This window comes from Nilaparvata lugens, chromosome 1 (genome assembly GCF_014356525.2).
Source record: "Nilaparvata lugens isolate BPH chromosome 1, ASM1435652v1, whole genome shotgun sequence".
Classification (NCBI taxonomy): Eukaryota; Metazoa; Arthropoda; class Insecta; order Hemiptera; family Delphacidae; genus Nilaparvata; species Nilaparvata lugens.
In genome coordinates this window covers 21,351,693-21,366,124 of record NC_052504.1, presented here as the reverse complement: position 1 = coordinate 21,366,124, position 14,432 = coordinate 21,351,693, and the positions used below count along the sequence as shown (strand labels likewise).

The 14,432-nt window shown below is 34.8% G+C and overlaps 1 protein-coding gene across 1 annotated transcript; it reads left to right on the top strand.

The window, feature by feature from the left end:
* Nucleotides 1–320: 320 nt before the first annotated feature.
* LOC111043594 lies at nucleotides 321–10,906 on the top strand. The gene is made up of 2 exons (XM_039421950.1): nucleotides 321–915; nucleotides 9,476–10,906. The coding sequence occupies exons 1-2, from the start codon at nucleotides 336–338 to the stop codon at nucleotides 9,796–9,798; spliced, it is 903 nt and encodes a 300-aa protein (XP_039277884.1). The 5' UTR covers nucleotides 321–335; the 3' UTR covers nucleotides 9,799–10,906.
* The last annotated feature ends 3,526 nt before the right edge of the window (nucleotides 10,907–14,432 follow it).

Sequence of the window (14,432 nt, the reverse complement as noted above, 5' to 3'; positions counted from 1 at the left end):
CAATTTAAATCACAGAAACAGGTTTCTTGACAATACACGCCACATCTTCAGCTGGACTAAAGTCTTAATCTTTTAATAATAAATGTTTTCAAATTGATCATGAATTGGTGAGGATTGATTAGAGAACACAAAGCACGGTGACATACTGCTGTTTGTACTTTCTAAGTTGGCAGCGCAGGCGACAAGTGGTCGTGCGTTGGGCGACGACAAATAGGTGTAAAAGTAAAGTTGTAGAGGAAGGAAGGAAGGATGAGAAGAGAAGGATGTTTCACTTTTAGAGGGCCGCGCCTGCCCGAGAAGGGGCAACGGCCCCCCTCCAGCACACACCGTGTATTATGATTTCTCTACTGGTTTATCAATTCGAGGAGTGGATAAAAGAGGGTTCGGGTCAGACCAGTGCGCATTTGCTGTCGGTAGTTGAATCGGGTCGGAAGATGTTGAGGGCAACGTGTACGGTTACCTGTGTCGCCCTCTTGGCTTGCCTCGGGGCATCATCGGCTTTTCCCACTCAGGAAAACGCCATCACCCCCGAGAAGTCATCCTCGGTGCTTGAGGATGGCCTGGGCACGGCCTACCGGATGGTGCAGGGATGTGGTGGCAAGGACTTGATGTTATGCCTGAAGATGCGCATGTTGACGTACGTGGACAAGGCTGTGAGGCGTTCGGAGGACATCTCGCTGGTGGACGGCGTGGCTCTGGTGCGATCACCGTCTGCTGACAACTCCCGTGTGCTCAGTGGCCGCGCCCTGTCCGAGGATGAGCTCGACGCCAGCCTGCCCAAGGACTCCGAGTCCCGCGACGCTCAGGTCGAGAGCATGCTCGTCGACCGTGTGGCCCGCTTCCTCGAGAGCCGCACTCTCCAGCTCAAAGTCCCCGAGTCCTCCATCAGCGACATGAAGAAGTCTCTCGAAGAAGGTAAACATTGTTCTCTTTATTTTTGCATTCATTGTTCATCAAATCATTGATTTGTCGGAAGTGAATCACTCTTTCAACTCACAATACGTTAAGAAGAGTTGCACAACACAACACCTCAAATCGTTATCACTCTTAGATAACGAAATCATACTCCAAATACTCTAAGCACTCTGAACTAGTATTTTCTGAGTATACTCCAAGTATACTATGAGTGAATTGTAAGTACAAAACTCTTCTACAACACCCAAGTGAAATAAGAGCATTATTAATCTCAGCAGTGAATACTTGCAAATATTACACTAAATAACTTGACTTTGAACTATTATTAATTTTGATTTTCATAACATGGAGAGTTCATTAAACCCTTGAATATCTTTCAAGTTTTCTCTTTATTGGCACCTCAATTTATAATAAAACATGAATATTCTTTTAACTTATAATCCATATCCTGCCTTTCATATAATCATGAGAGTGATTAGATTTAGAAATTTTTCAACCCCAGTGCTCACAATTCAACTGAATCAAATTGCTTCAATCATTAACATATTATAATCATAATCATATGTAAAAAGTATTCTAAAGTCATATTATTGGTTCACCTCAACTATGTAATTTTGTTCATGGTGCGGCAACAATTCAACATTTAAAACATGATTGATCAATAATTCCTGTATATATAATACGAAGTTCCCTCTTCTAAGAAAATAATTTTCAATTCATATTTCATTCTATAGTAAAAATATGCAAAATAGAAAGAAAAATAAAAACCTCAGTACCCTTTTTGAATTATTTTCAATTATGCCTTGAAAATGGCATCAATGTCCGACACATGTTGTGATTAAATAATTCGAAAAGGGTACTGAGATTCTTATTTTTCTTTCTATTTTTATTACAAGTAGCCCTCTACAGATAAGAGATAAAAATATGCAACTCCACTTTTATCAGGAAAAATGCTATTCATATAATATAATTATAGATCAATATTATTGATCTGGGAATCAAATGTGAAAAGCTGAAGGAGATTGAGAGAAAACTTGAGCTTTTTTCAACTTCTCTAACCTATTATATTTTAAATTATGTATCATTGAATTGTTACAATTTGAAAAAAGTGTAACATGTCTTGGTGAGTCATCAAGTAGTTAAGCATAATTCATTAGAGCTCGAGTAGGCCTTTATGAATATTTTCATGAATCATTCACATTCCAACTTGATTGTAAGTATTTGAATGAATTAATAGCTTTCTTTACTATAAAAATTGTGATTCATTCGAAATGTTGTACTACATAGTGGAACAGTAACAATGCATTTACTCATTATTATTTTCCTTATACAACTTTGACTTTGATTTTTATTATTATCATCACGATTCACTGTTCATTCATTGAATACTCAACAGTTCTGAATAGGAGTATATAATTTGAAAATAATTATTCATTGAATTAGTCATGATCATGCTTATCTTTGAAGTTGTATGAATTTGAAATCATACGTATACTGAAAAAGATTAAAAACTATTTTCAAATACAATAATGAGAATTTCGAAATAATAAAGTATCAAGGTTTGAATTATTCTACTTCAATACATATTTCAGAGTTCCTCATTAGTCTTTTTCACAAAGTATTTATTCGATTAATTTATATTAGCCTAATTGAATAAACTACTCCTGATTGACCATGTAATCCAATTCATCATAATCGAAATCGACAAACTCTTGAACAGCCGATTTTCTAAAGCAATAGAATTCCTTATAAATCATAAACTGGACAATACTAATAGTAACTTCAATACACTATAAAGATCATTTCACTCATCTAATTCAATCCTGAAATACAGGATAAATTTGGAGTAACCAGCTATGTCTTTTTAAGATTGTGTTACATGCATTCTTAATCATTGAAATTATTCATGATAAGCAAGAATGAGCTAGGGCGTTCCAATGCCTTAATCAATCGATAAAATCTTCTTCACTTGCTTGTTTTCTTTCAATTCTTGTTAATAACGTATTTCCATCGCAATAAGTATGCATTGAATTCAGTAAACTAGAACGAACTTTGTTGTTTAAATTCATTAGAGTATTTCAAGTAGGTACACTGTTTTTTTAGTGAAGGAGTCTTTTATTCTGGAATAACGTAATTTTGGAGAAGAAAGTGAAACTGACCGTTTGCATAACACATTCGCGTGTCCTTACATAGAAGCGGAGAAAGCTGAGATGTGGAGACGTCGGCCAAACTTGACCCTAGAGCACACAGCACATTAGAGATCAAGTCCTTGACCCGTGGGCATTGGTGATGCTCTGTTAACTCCTGCATCGTTTAATCCGAAAACGTGACGTGATTTTGTCGCGTTCAGAGACGCGACTTGCACTTTTCTTCATGCTCAATCGAAAACCCATCATCAAGTCACGAATTAGCAAGAAAGTAATCCTTCTACTGGACAAGAATGAAATTCGGAACAATCTTTCTCAATGTATGAATTGTTGATCTCCCGACTGTCCGCATCACCTTTCACTGTCTTTCTTTTCAACTGGCATGATTCATCCGCTCAGACTATTAATGACTTCGAATTGCCTCAATCATTAACAAGATCACGACGGAAGAAAATTTCTCCTTACTTGTAGGAACAAGAGCACTCAGTGAACGATTGAGCTATAATTTTTGAACAAAATTATGGATTTAATTATCAATGGCTATAGATCCACTGGTAAATTCCAGTTGAAGTAATTGATGTTGAAAAGTACTATAGTTTGAATCGGTTGAATTTCAGGATATCAATAAGTTTATCATGTAGTTCAGGATACCATAAAACAATACGATTATGATAATAATGAGCCTCAATTATCAGCCATAGACATTATTTTCAGAATACCAAATCTTTCTCATAATAGATCTTCTCAGATGAGAACTTGAATATCATTTTAATTTTTTGAGCTACAAAATCACTTCATCATCATTTATTTCATTCATTGATTGATTATCATATCAGATGAATGAAATTGAATTGATTTGTGAATAAATCCAATCCTTCTCCTTTCGTTACGAATTCGTTCCAAATGAACATAAATTCAATTCTATATTGCCTATCCTTCAAGTGCTCAACGTTTGCAAGCTGTCATTGAGAAATTGTCAAAAAATCGTGAAATGTGTGGAATTGATTGATGATATTTGAAAGGCTCCTGTAGAATTCCATAATGATGTTTGTGAGTATTTAAATGAACCTCTGAAGGACAATAATTAAACATAGGAACCCTTGATAAAATGAAATGATAGACTATGGAATTGGAATTTTTGAAGATTCCTCACTTCAAATTGATCATATAACTCTCCAACAATATAGCTCTCCATATCCAATGTTCCCATCTTCTACTCAACAACGAATCAAAATTAGTGAGCTGCTGTTACTGGTGGGAAAGTTTCTATTTTTCAATATCATTACATGTCAATCCGAAGATGATTTCTCCACGAAGCAATGCTATTGAACAATGGTGTGTGTGTGTGGGAGAAAAAGGAAAATAATCTAGAATTATGATTGGCAAGCTGAGTGAAAGGGATCCAGACCCAGACTATGTGAGATTCCAATTCTTCATTTCTGCCCCGAGCTCATCCTACTTTGAACATTCATCCTTTCTTCCGTTTTAATAACTCACTTTGTTGATGGTTCTCTTTAGAAGATTATCAATCTTGTTTGAAAGTGGAACATCAGCATTCTCCTGTCCTGTTCACAATAATTTGATTCAATGTCGAACGAAAAAGATGAGAGCTGATAAACCAGTTCGCTAATCGCTTCTGAATTGATTTCCAGCCAACGATTAATATTCATTCTCATTCCGAAAAATTTTCGGAATTGCCTCAAAGGAACAGGAATTCCACTTCCTTACTTTCCAATCCATGGTACAAGGCCTGCCCAAAAGATAATTATTATAATATAGGAACCAATCAAGTTATTACTTCTTGATAACCTGGTTTCTATTCAAAAACTTCTCACCCAAATACTAGATGAATTATTTTCGAATACTTTATACAAATCAGAGAATATTTATCAAGCAAATAGATATCCATCAGAATATATTACATTATATTTCTATCTAAATTGGGAAAGGAACAGTTTTGGACTTTAAGCCTGTTGTTCCTTTCCCAATCATTCATAGTTGAGAATGATTGTATCTATTAATGTATAAATAAATAAATAAATAATGTAATCTAGCTCATTACTCAATTCCGTACAGAGACTTAGTAGCCTGGAATGATCCAATAATTTTCAAACTATATATGAATACCAGTAGTGAATGTTGATTATAGAGATAAAACTGATTTTGGAATCTACTAATCCTTAGAAAAGAATTCAAGGATAAACAAATGAGTAAATGAGAAGGTAAGTAATGTTTAACTATCTTCTTAGTGAAACATATCAATTTGACCAAATTTATTGAGTAGTCCATCAAATTTATCATCAGATATCGTATGAAGTTTAAATTATTTCACAATAATGAGGTTACCTTTGACATTCCCAGACCGAGCATTGAATATTACTGTGAAGTTTACATAGGCCCAACAATGTTGAAACTCACGGAGAACAATTAGCTTAGCTTTAAAGAGTTCAGAATGAATTTCTTGAAGGGAGAACTTGGAACAATTTCCGGGTCACTCATATGCAAGTAACGTTACAGAGCTGCAAACCAATTACGGATAGTGGTCACGGAACCTCCAGCTATGTCACATCCTCCTCCTCGTTCGAGGATAGATTCAACCTGTCGTCTGTCGGCACATATGTGTATGTGGCTAACCTGTCACCTCACTGTTTCTCAGAAGTCTTAAGCTATCAAAAAACCGTTATAATGGAAATAGTCAGCAGAAGCATGCAATCCCAACATCTTGACATGACTAGTTCTGTTGGAAAAATTATAATTATTGTAAGTAATCCAGTTCAAGACAATCAACCTGTAACTGTATAACGTACTTTTCCAATTGACCCAACTGAAGGACAATAGTTTTGATACGTCGTGAGGTTATAAATATTAATAGCAATAATAATAACAATAATACACCTCATCCCAATATGCTATCAGTTCTATGATCTAGTAAACAAAAATTAAATAGGAATCATGATTTTCCCATTCACAGCATATTCAAATTAAACAGTATAAACTCCATCGATTCAACCCCTATTCTGACGTCAAGATCGTCACAGATTCGACAATTTTTATCATCAAAGCTTCAATGAATCCAAGAATCAGTTCCATAAAATAATCGGTAAAACCAAAAAGTGACTGAAACTCATTCCCTATCCTTTGTAAAGTGAGACCTATTTATATGGGAAAAATAATTTTGAATCTCTTTACAGTTCAACCTTTAGGGAGTTCTTTGGAGTTGATAAATAGGGTCAATGATTCTGCTGATACTTTATATTATAAGAAAAGCTTAAAGCTCCTCATGAGTGATTATCATTTAGCTGAATGGTTAAAGCTCCTTAGAAGTGGGGCTTAACCCATACTTAATAAAAGTGCACATTTTCGAATAATACATTCACGTCTCGAACTATGGATTAATCTTGCGGAATTTTGAAGAGCTTTTTCCTGAACTTTCCAGTATGGTATCTTTTCTTGGTTAATAAATTATTTTCAAATTTTGACATCCAACAGCCTTGATTTAATCTATTCAGCTGTGCTTATGCCTTGTCTGAGAGCTAATAAATCCTTAAAGTTAAAATAACATCGGCCAATAAATTTTTGACAAAAGTTGATGAATAATTCTACAGCTTTCTAGATACCGTTTGCAGCCCACTTTCTTGAAAAGCGTGAACGTTTGACATTACTCGTAGTTCGGCAAGATTCCTACTTTGCGTTCTCGACTAAAGGTTACTCGGTTGAAGAATTATTATCATCAGTTCCATCAAAATACATCAAGCCGGATAGATTTGTCCATGACAGCTCATCTCTGTCTCACGAAATGAGTTTGTCCTTTGACATGACCGTGAAAGAAGAAAGTTCTCAGTGATCACGGAGAGACTCAGATTATGTACTGTAATTGGACAAAGACTGACATACTGTCCAGTCGTGTTGATGGAGTGAGCAGATTTGCTATTGGAAATTTCTCTGCTCATATCACAACCAGTCAGACTTCGAATGCAATCACTTAAATAACCAGCTTCACTCTCACAGATAACCACTTCTCTCAAAAGGAGTGCATTGGAAATTGATGACAATCAATATTCGAGAATAATATGAATGATAACTGCTCTGAATTCGTGCATTGGAAATTGATGAAAATCAATTTGAATATATTATACAATAAAAGCTTGAATCATTGAACTTTCTTTTGATCTTGTTAAATTGATAAGTCAGATCAAAAATTGAATGAATGACGACTGTTCTCTAAATTACAGCATTGGGAATAGGACAGAATAATAGGAATTGATGAGAATAAATCCGGAAATAATATACAACAAATGAAACTAACTTGTATTATAGGAACGAATAAGTTTTTATAGTAGAAGTTATTCAAAAAGCTTTATTGAATTTTAATGTTCGGAGGCCATCGTAATAATTGATATACCTAGCTCTGAGAGTAATTATTACATTCTTCATCTTTCCATTTCATTCATGTTTCAATGAATTATTATTCTCTCACATCTATTTGAAAAAAGGAGAAGATCATAAGAGTGCTTCATTCTTTCAACACTCCAATTCCATGATTCAAATAATTCAGTTTTCTACACTTCTACGTCTACAGACAGCCATGATCATTTTTAAAGAATAGTGATAACATTACTTGTTTACAGTGACACACAGAAAAGGTTTGAGCTCGTTCGTTTGTTGTGTTAATGAATAAAATTGAAATAAATTGAAATTTAGAATGAGAGTGACATTGGCAAATTTCCAATCAGGTGGAGTTCGGGTCTAGTAGATGAAGGCATTTCAAATTCAGTTAAGAACACGGGGACATAAACAAAAATCCGAGTGGATGCAAGTCGAGCACATGCTTGACTTCAAGTGAAAATTAAGGTTGGGCCGTTGGACTTGCCCCGTTCCCGTTCCTTAGCATCCAAATACGGGAGCGCAATAAATTGAGAGAATGGGTTGTGAGTGAGATGGAATGAGTGTGAGTTACTCAGGTGGAATGAGTTTGCGAGGAGGACCTGAGGGAGTGGCACACATGGCATACGGCAAGTCGCTAGTATGTCAATTGGCACTTGGCAGGGATGCCGGTCGATCCATTTACGTGCTTCTGGTGTTTGGCCACAAGCGCTAGCAGATCAATTAGCATGCTCCAGCCACCTGACCTCGACATTGCTTGTACTTTCACGCGGTCGGCCGCTATTAATTATTATGATTATATCGATGTCGGCGGCATTGTTTAATAGCAACGCACGGGAGAAAGCATGGACAAGAACAGCCTTCGATTAGCACTTGCACACATCAAGATGAGAAATACCACGCCACGATTGAATAGTTCCACTGCCAAGGTTTTAATCTTGACCCAGATGTGGCACTGAACTCTTAATTTACATGTGGAATGAAACGCTGCAGATCACTTTACACACACTTTCAATCAATTACAATACTACTTCATCTCCCCAACCACTAAACCCACTCCTCAGAATTGGAAAGTGACTGGACCAGGTTATTCACAAATGGAGAGAGTGGTTGCTGATCTTATTGGTCCAGTTTTATATGTATATGAAACCGCAGATGTCTCTCGTCTCAAATTCATTTGATGACAGGAGACTTTTCTCTTTCAAGTTGTAGTTGTTTGATTTGAAATGGATCCAGTTTTCTGTATACATCTGATGTGTACTAAAGACCACTATGTGGACTTAAAACTCATCCATCAATTCAAATTTTGTAAAATTTTCATTAATTTGTAATGATGTACAACCTTTCATCATGATACCCAAAGTGAGATTTCAATATTGATAAATGAGAGAAGAACAAACGTCTCAGCTACAATTATAACGTCACTCTCGACTTATGTAATTCTACACAGAAGACACTCGCTTTTATTTAATAATTGAATAATTCAGGATAATCTCACAACATAATAGACATGATAAGACAAATAAATTCTCAAAGATTTCCATGAATTATGGTGGGCTACATTAAAAAATCAAAAGTCAACACTCTTCAAAGTGATGGTTCGAGTACTCATCCATAAAGGGTAGAAATTAACTCCACTAAATTGAAGAAAGCAATCAGAGCTAGTACAATAATTCTCTACATGATATTTTCAAGGTTAGATATTGGAAAATATAATTTTCAAAAAATAAGCAATGAAATATACTCTGTTAATGGACCCACAAGTGAGTAATGCGAACTTGAATCAGCTTCATGATGAGGATGCACTCTCGTGTTCGTGCAGAATCATATCAATAACCTAATGAAGATTACTCATGTAAAAGCTTTCTCATGTATTGTGGGGAATGTGAACTTGATCAATTCATGATTAGTATGCACTCTCATGTTCGTGCTAAATCAAATCAATCTTGTGCTTGTTATGCCCCCATGTAGATTCAAAATAGAATCAATATTATAAAAATGTTTAAAAAACAATGTTTTTCTGTTTTCAGCCCGTGGTAAGAAGAAGAACAAGAAGCTTCTGCTGCCTCTGCTTCTGCTGTTGAAGATGAAGGCAGCCGCCCTCATTCCACTGGCTCTGGGAGCCCTCGCCCTGCTGGCGCTCAAGGCACTCATCGTCGGCAAGCTCGCCCTGGTGCTATCCGCCCTCATCGGTCTGCAGAAGTTGCTGTCCAGCAAGTCGAGCTCTTCCAGCTACGAGGTGGTCGCCCATCCTCACTACGAGGAGCATCACGGCCACTACGCACGCGCCATGCAGGACCCTCACCAGCTTGCCTACAGGGCCTACCAGCCCGAGCAAGTCAAGCAGGACTAGGACTCCTACATCACAAGTCACCAGCAAAGCCGGGCTAATACATCCACCTTCATCAAACATAGCACCAACTCACATGAACCTTCATTACCACCAACATCTTCCGACATCGAATCTAACACCTCACTCTCACTTATGTGCCATGTTTCATCTGTGCCATTCCTTTCTATCACATTCATTGCTTAAATCTCACTTAGACTGACTACTTACTCTTCCTCTTCGACTCTCAAATAGCATCATTCTCTAATTGCAACACCTTACTCGACTACTTGTTACTCTTGACACCGACAAACTTTTTTACACTGTAATTCAACAGCTCAATCTTTTCAACTGCAACTCGAGAAACTCTATCAAGCTTATCACTTTATCCTGCATATATTCATCCTGCATATATTCATCAAACATTTGCACTACACATTTCACTCCTTCATTTCTCATCTCATTTCTTCATCTCACTTCATTCATGTCATCTACTCACAGCGACTAATTACATCCAGAGTAGAGAGCACTCATAACTTCATTGAAGCACACATAATTCATTCATAATTCAAACTATGGAAATTATCATAAAAACCGTTGAGCCCGGCGATGCAATTTGTATATATCAAATGATTAGTTTAAGCTTGAACCTCATATCTTGTAAAGCCATTTACTCCTCCATTTGCTTCAGGTATTAACCGTTACAGTTTCAACAAAAAAATTGTAAAACCAAAGAACAATTTATATAATTATAGCTGTTTTTATCTTCTGCTATTTATGTCAGTAGACTTAGTTGGCTCAACTCAAATAGTAAACTCTGACAAAGTTTGAATCTATTGTTATTAGTAGAATTGAATTGAATTAGATAAACTATAGATTTGAAGGAATTACTGCATTGTATTAATCAAAAAGATGCATTGCTCACTTGAAAAATCACAATTCGACTTTCTACTGATAACTCTCATTTTGTAAATAGACATTCCATCTTCAGCCTTATTGTTAAGAGACTGAGAACAAACCTCTAATAAAGTATTTTGTTTCAATGGAAATCAAAACTAGATTTCCTTTAATGTTATTGTGATTGTTGATATTTATTGAATGAATAGTATTTATTAAAGACCATACACTGGAATCGATTTTTTATTCGATTTTGAACCTGTTCCTTCATTATAATTATTGTCCCCACTTCTTTAGTTTGTAAGATATTTTTCGCATGTAACACATGTAAGATCTATCAATATTTTCTATATTCGGATTGATATTTCAACTTCATTTTGAAAGTCTATCTTGAACACCGCGAACCAAAATCTATTTGTATTTACAGTATTTGTATTTATCTATCCTTGATTAAAATCTTAGATAATTGATTTAAACTTCAGACGAAAGTGGGTAATGTTATAAAGTTCTATGTAAACTCTATTGAAATGAATTTTAATAATTCCAAGAATCTTATAATAATAGATGTCTGTTCTGATTGCTCTTTTTTAAGTTCATTATTACCGTAATTTTTTGTCAGGATATGAGCTACTCTTAACAAACGTCCTCCGAATACTTCTCTAATCAAGCCAAAATAATTCCATCAGTCACTATTTTTTTGTAATAATTCTGCAGTATGGCCTTCCAGTAATAAATCAATCAACTGTAAAAAAATTGGCAAGTCTAATACATATCAACTGCTGATTCAAGCGCATAACATTAATTCATTGATTCATGTTAACATAGTAACATTGATTCATGCGCATATGACTTCAATCTGAGTAATTTCAGAATTTTATTAAAGTTTTTGAACCATATAAAGTTTCAATCACTGTAAATAGACTGACTTTGAAGGAGGAAATTACTGGTTACTAACGGATGTTTAGTGATGATGAAAACACAGACACTAAGCCACATTATACCCGTTTTTTCAATTCACTTTTTGAACTCTGCAATGTATATTTTTGAATCTAAGCATAGGGAAATATAATATTAAACGAAATCAAGTGGTACATATAAATGAATGAAAGAGGCACCTATTAATTATTGGTCCAGTTGCTTAATTCAATAACGACGCCAACCTCATTGATATAGAGACAGGATAATAGGGAGTTTAATAGGTACCGTCTTTAATAGATAATAGGGGATAATAGGTACCGTGTACCGGTAGTTGCGCGAAATAGGCAGGCAAAGAATTAGTAGACCAAAAATAGGCACTTGGAAATAGAAAAAAGACATGATGAGTTTAGGAATTAATAGTTTAAATGATATGATCAGAAATTGATAAACGTACACTCTACTGGTTATAAGTTACATACCAACTACAATATGCCTTTCTTCAAGATCACTAGCATTGAATTTTGTTTTCTAAAACATATTTTTTTACTACTGAGAAAAACTGCATTAACTAATATATCTTGGGCACATTTGAAGCTCGCGATTGTAGATGGACTCAAATTCAATTCAATAGAGTTGCCTTTAATTAAATACCGTACCGTATCACAGATTTTTTCATTCTTGAGAAACCAGAGTTTAAAGACTGCTTGCGCTTGAACTGATCAACTAAGACATTTCAGCACTTCACCAGAAACAGCTTCAATCCGATTCACCATTAGTTTCATAAATGGTAAACTAAGCCTGAGCCTCTCCTCTTTTCTCAAGTATTGTTCAAATTTCATGGAGCATTTTGCTTAATGGAAAAATTCTGGATGAAAAATTCAAGTTTCAAAATAAATTATACAAGATAGATGGAGTAGAAGCACTTATTCTTTCAGTGAAAAATATGTGATTACTGCAACAGTAGTGCAGATCGAAAATCACCTAGCAATCTTACAATATATTTACAATACAATGATATACTTACTCAGAGATCATTTACGAGCTTTACATGACCTGTTAAAACTGATACAATGAAAGCTACCACATTAGTATTCAAAGTTTGAAAATCGTTTTCTGTGATTCAGAAAATGAATTTAGTAATCACAGTAGGTCTATTGTATACCAACTGTTTCATTTCCATATTCTCCGGGAAATATATTTTTCTCGGGCTACTCCCGTGTTTCGGATGGAGACGTTAATTTGTCGGTCTCGGCTGCCTAAAAAGCAGTCGTTAAGTCATGTCAGAGGCCCTGACATTGATCAGTTGCGACCTGAAAACTCTGACCAGGTCACTCGATGTTATTATTATTATATTCCATTCTCATTCATTCGAATCTATTAACAGTCATTCCAAATAGAACATTATAAGGAAAAACAACAAGGTGTTAACTTACTCAAATAGATTTCATCCCCTATTATGATGGAAATATTATTAGGAAATATCATTATCAATTTTGAAATATTAGTAGAGCGAAATAATAAAATAAATAGATAATAAAGGGATAATGCGAAACTTAACTCAGTCAGAAGGTCACACTACTTGAGACCCGTATTCATATAATACTGTATTTATGTAAAAATAAATAAAACCATATAGAAACGTGACTTCAAATACATAGCTATAATAAAGTATTTTGTTTCAATGGAAATCAAAACTAGATTTCCTTTAATGTTATTGTGATTGTTGATATTTATTGAATGAATAGTATTTATTAAAGACCATACACTGGAATCGATTTTTTATTCGATTTTGAACCTGTTCCTTCATTATAATTATTGTCCCCACTTCTTTAGTTTGTAAGATATTTTTCGCATGTAACACATGTAAGATCTATCAATATTTTCTATATTCGGATTGATATTTCAACTTCATTTTGAAAGTCTATCTTGAACACCGCGAACCAAAATCTATTTGTATTTACAGTATTTGTATTTATCTATCCTTGATTAAAATCTTAGATAATTGATTTAAACTTCAGACGAAAGTGGGTAATGTTATAAAGTTCTATGTAAACTCTATTGAAATGAATTTTAATAATTCCAAGAATCTTATAATAATAGATGTCTGTTCTGATTGCTCTTTTTTAAGTTCATTATTACCGTAATTTTTTGTCAGGATATGAGCTACTCTTAACAAACGTCCTCCGAATACTTCTCTAATCAAGCCAAAATAATTCCATCAGTCACTATTTTTTTGTAATAATTCTGCAGTATGGCCTTCCAGTAATAAATCAATCAACTGTAAAAAAATTGGCAAGTCTAATACATATCAACTGCTGATTCAAGCGCATAACATTAATTCATTGATTCATGTTAACATAGTAACATTGATTCATGCGCATATGACTTCAATCTGAGTAATTTCAGAATTTTATTAAAGTTTTTGAACCATATAAAGTTTCAATCACTGTAAATAGACTGACTTTGAAGGAGGAAATTACTGGTTACTAACGGATGTTTAGTGATGATGAAAACACAGACACTAAGCCACATTATACCCGTTTTTTCAATTCACTTTTTGAACTCTGCAATGTATATTTTTGAATCTAAGCATAGGGAAATATAATATTAAACGAAATCAAGTGGTACATATAAATGAATGAAAGAGGCACCTATTAATTATTGGTCCAGTTGCTTAATTCAATAACGACGCCAACCTCATTGATATAGAGACAGGATAATAGGGAGTTTAATAGGTACCGTCTTTAATAGATAATAGGGGATAATAGGTACCGTGTACCGGTAGTTGCGCGAAATAGGCAGGCAAAGAATTAGTAATAAAACCAAAAATAGGCACTTGGAAA

Excerpts from the sequence above, each read along its gene's own strand:
- LOC111043594 (XM_039421950.1), top strand. The coding sequence starts at position 336 with ATGATTTCTCTACTGGTTTATCAATTCGAGGAGTGGATAAAAGAGGGT. Across the intron at positions 916-9,475 it reads GAAGAAGTCTCTCGAAGAAG|CCCGTGGTAAGAAGAAGAAC; the intron begins GTAAACATTGTT and ends TTCTGTTTTCAG.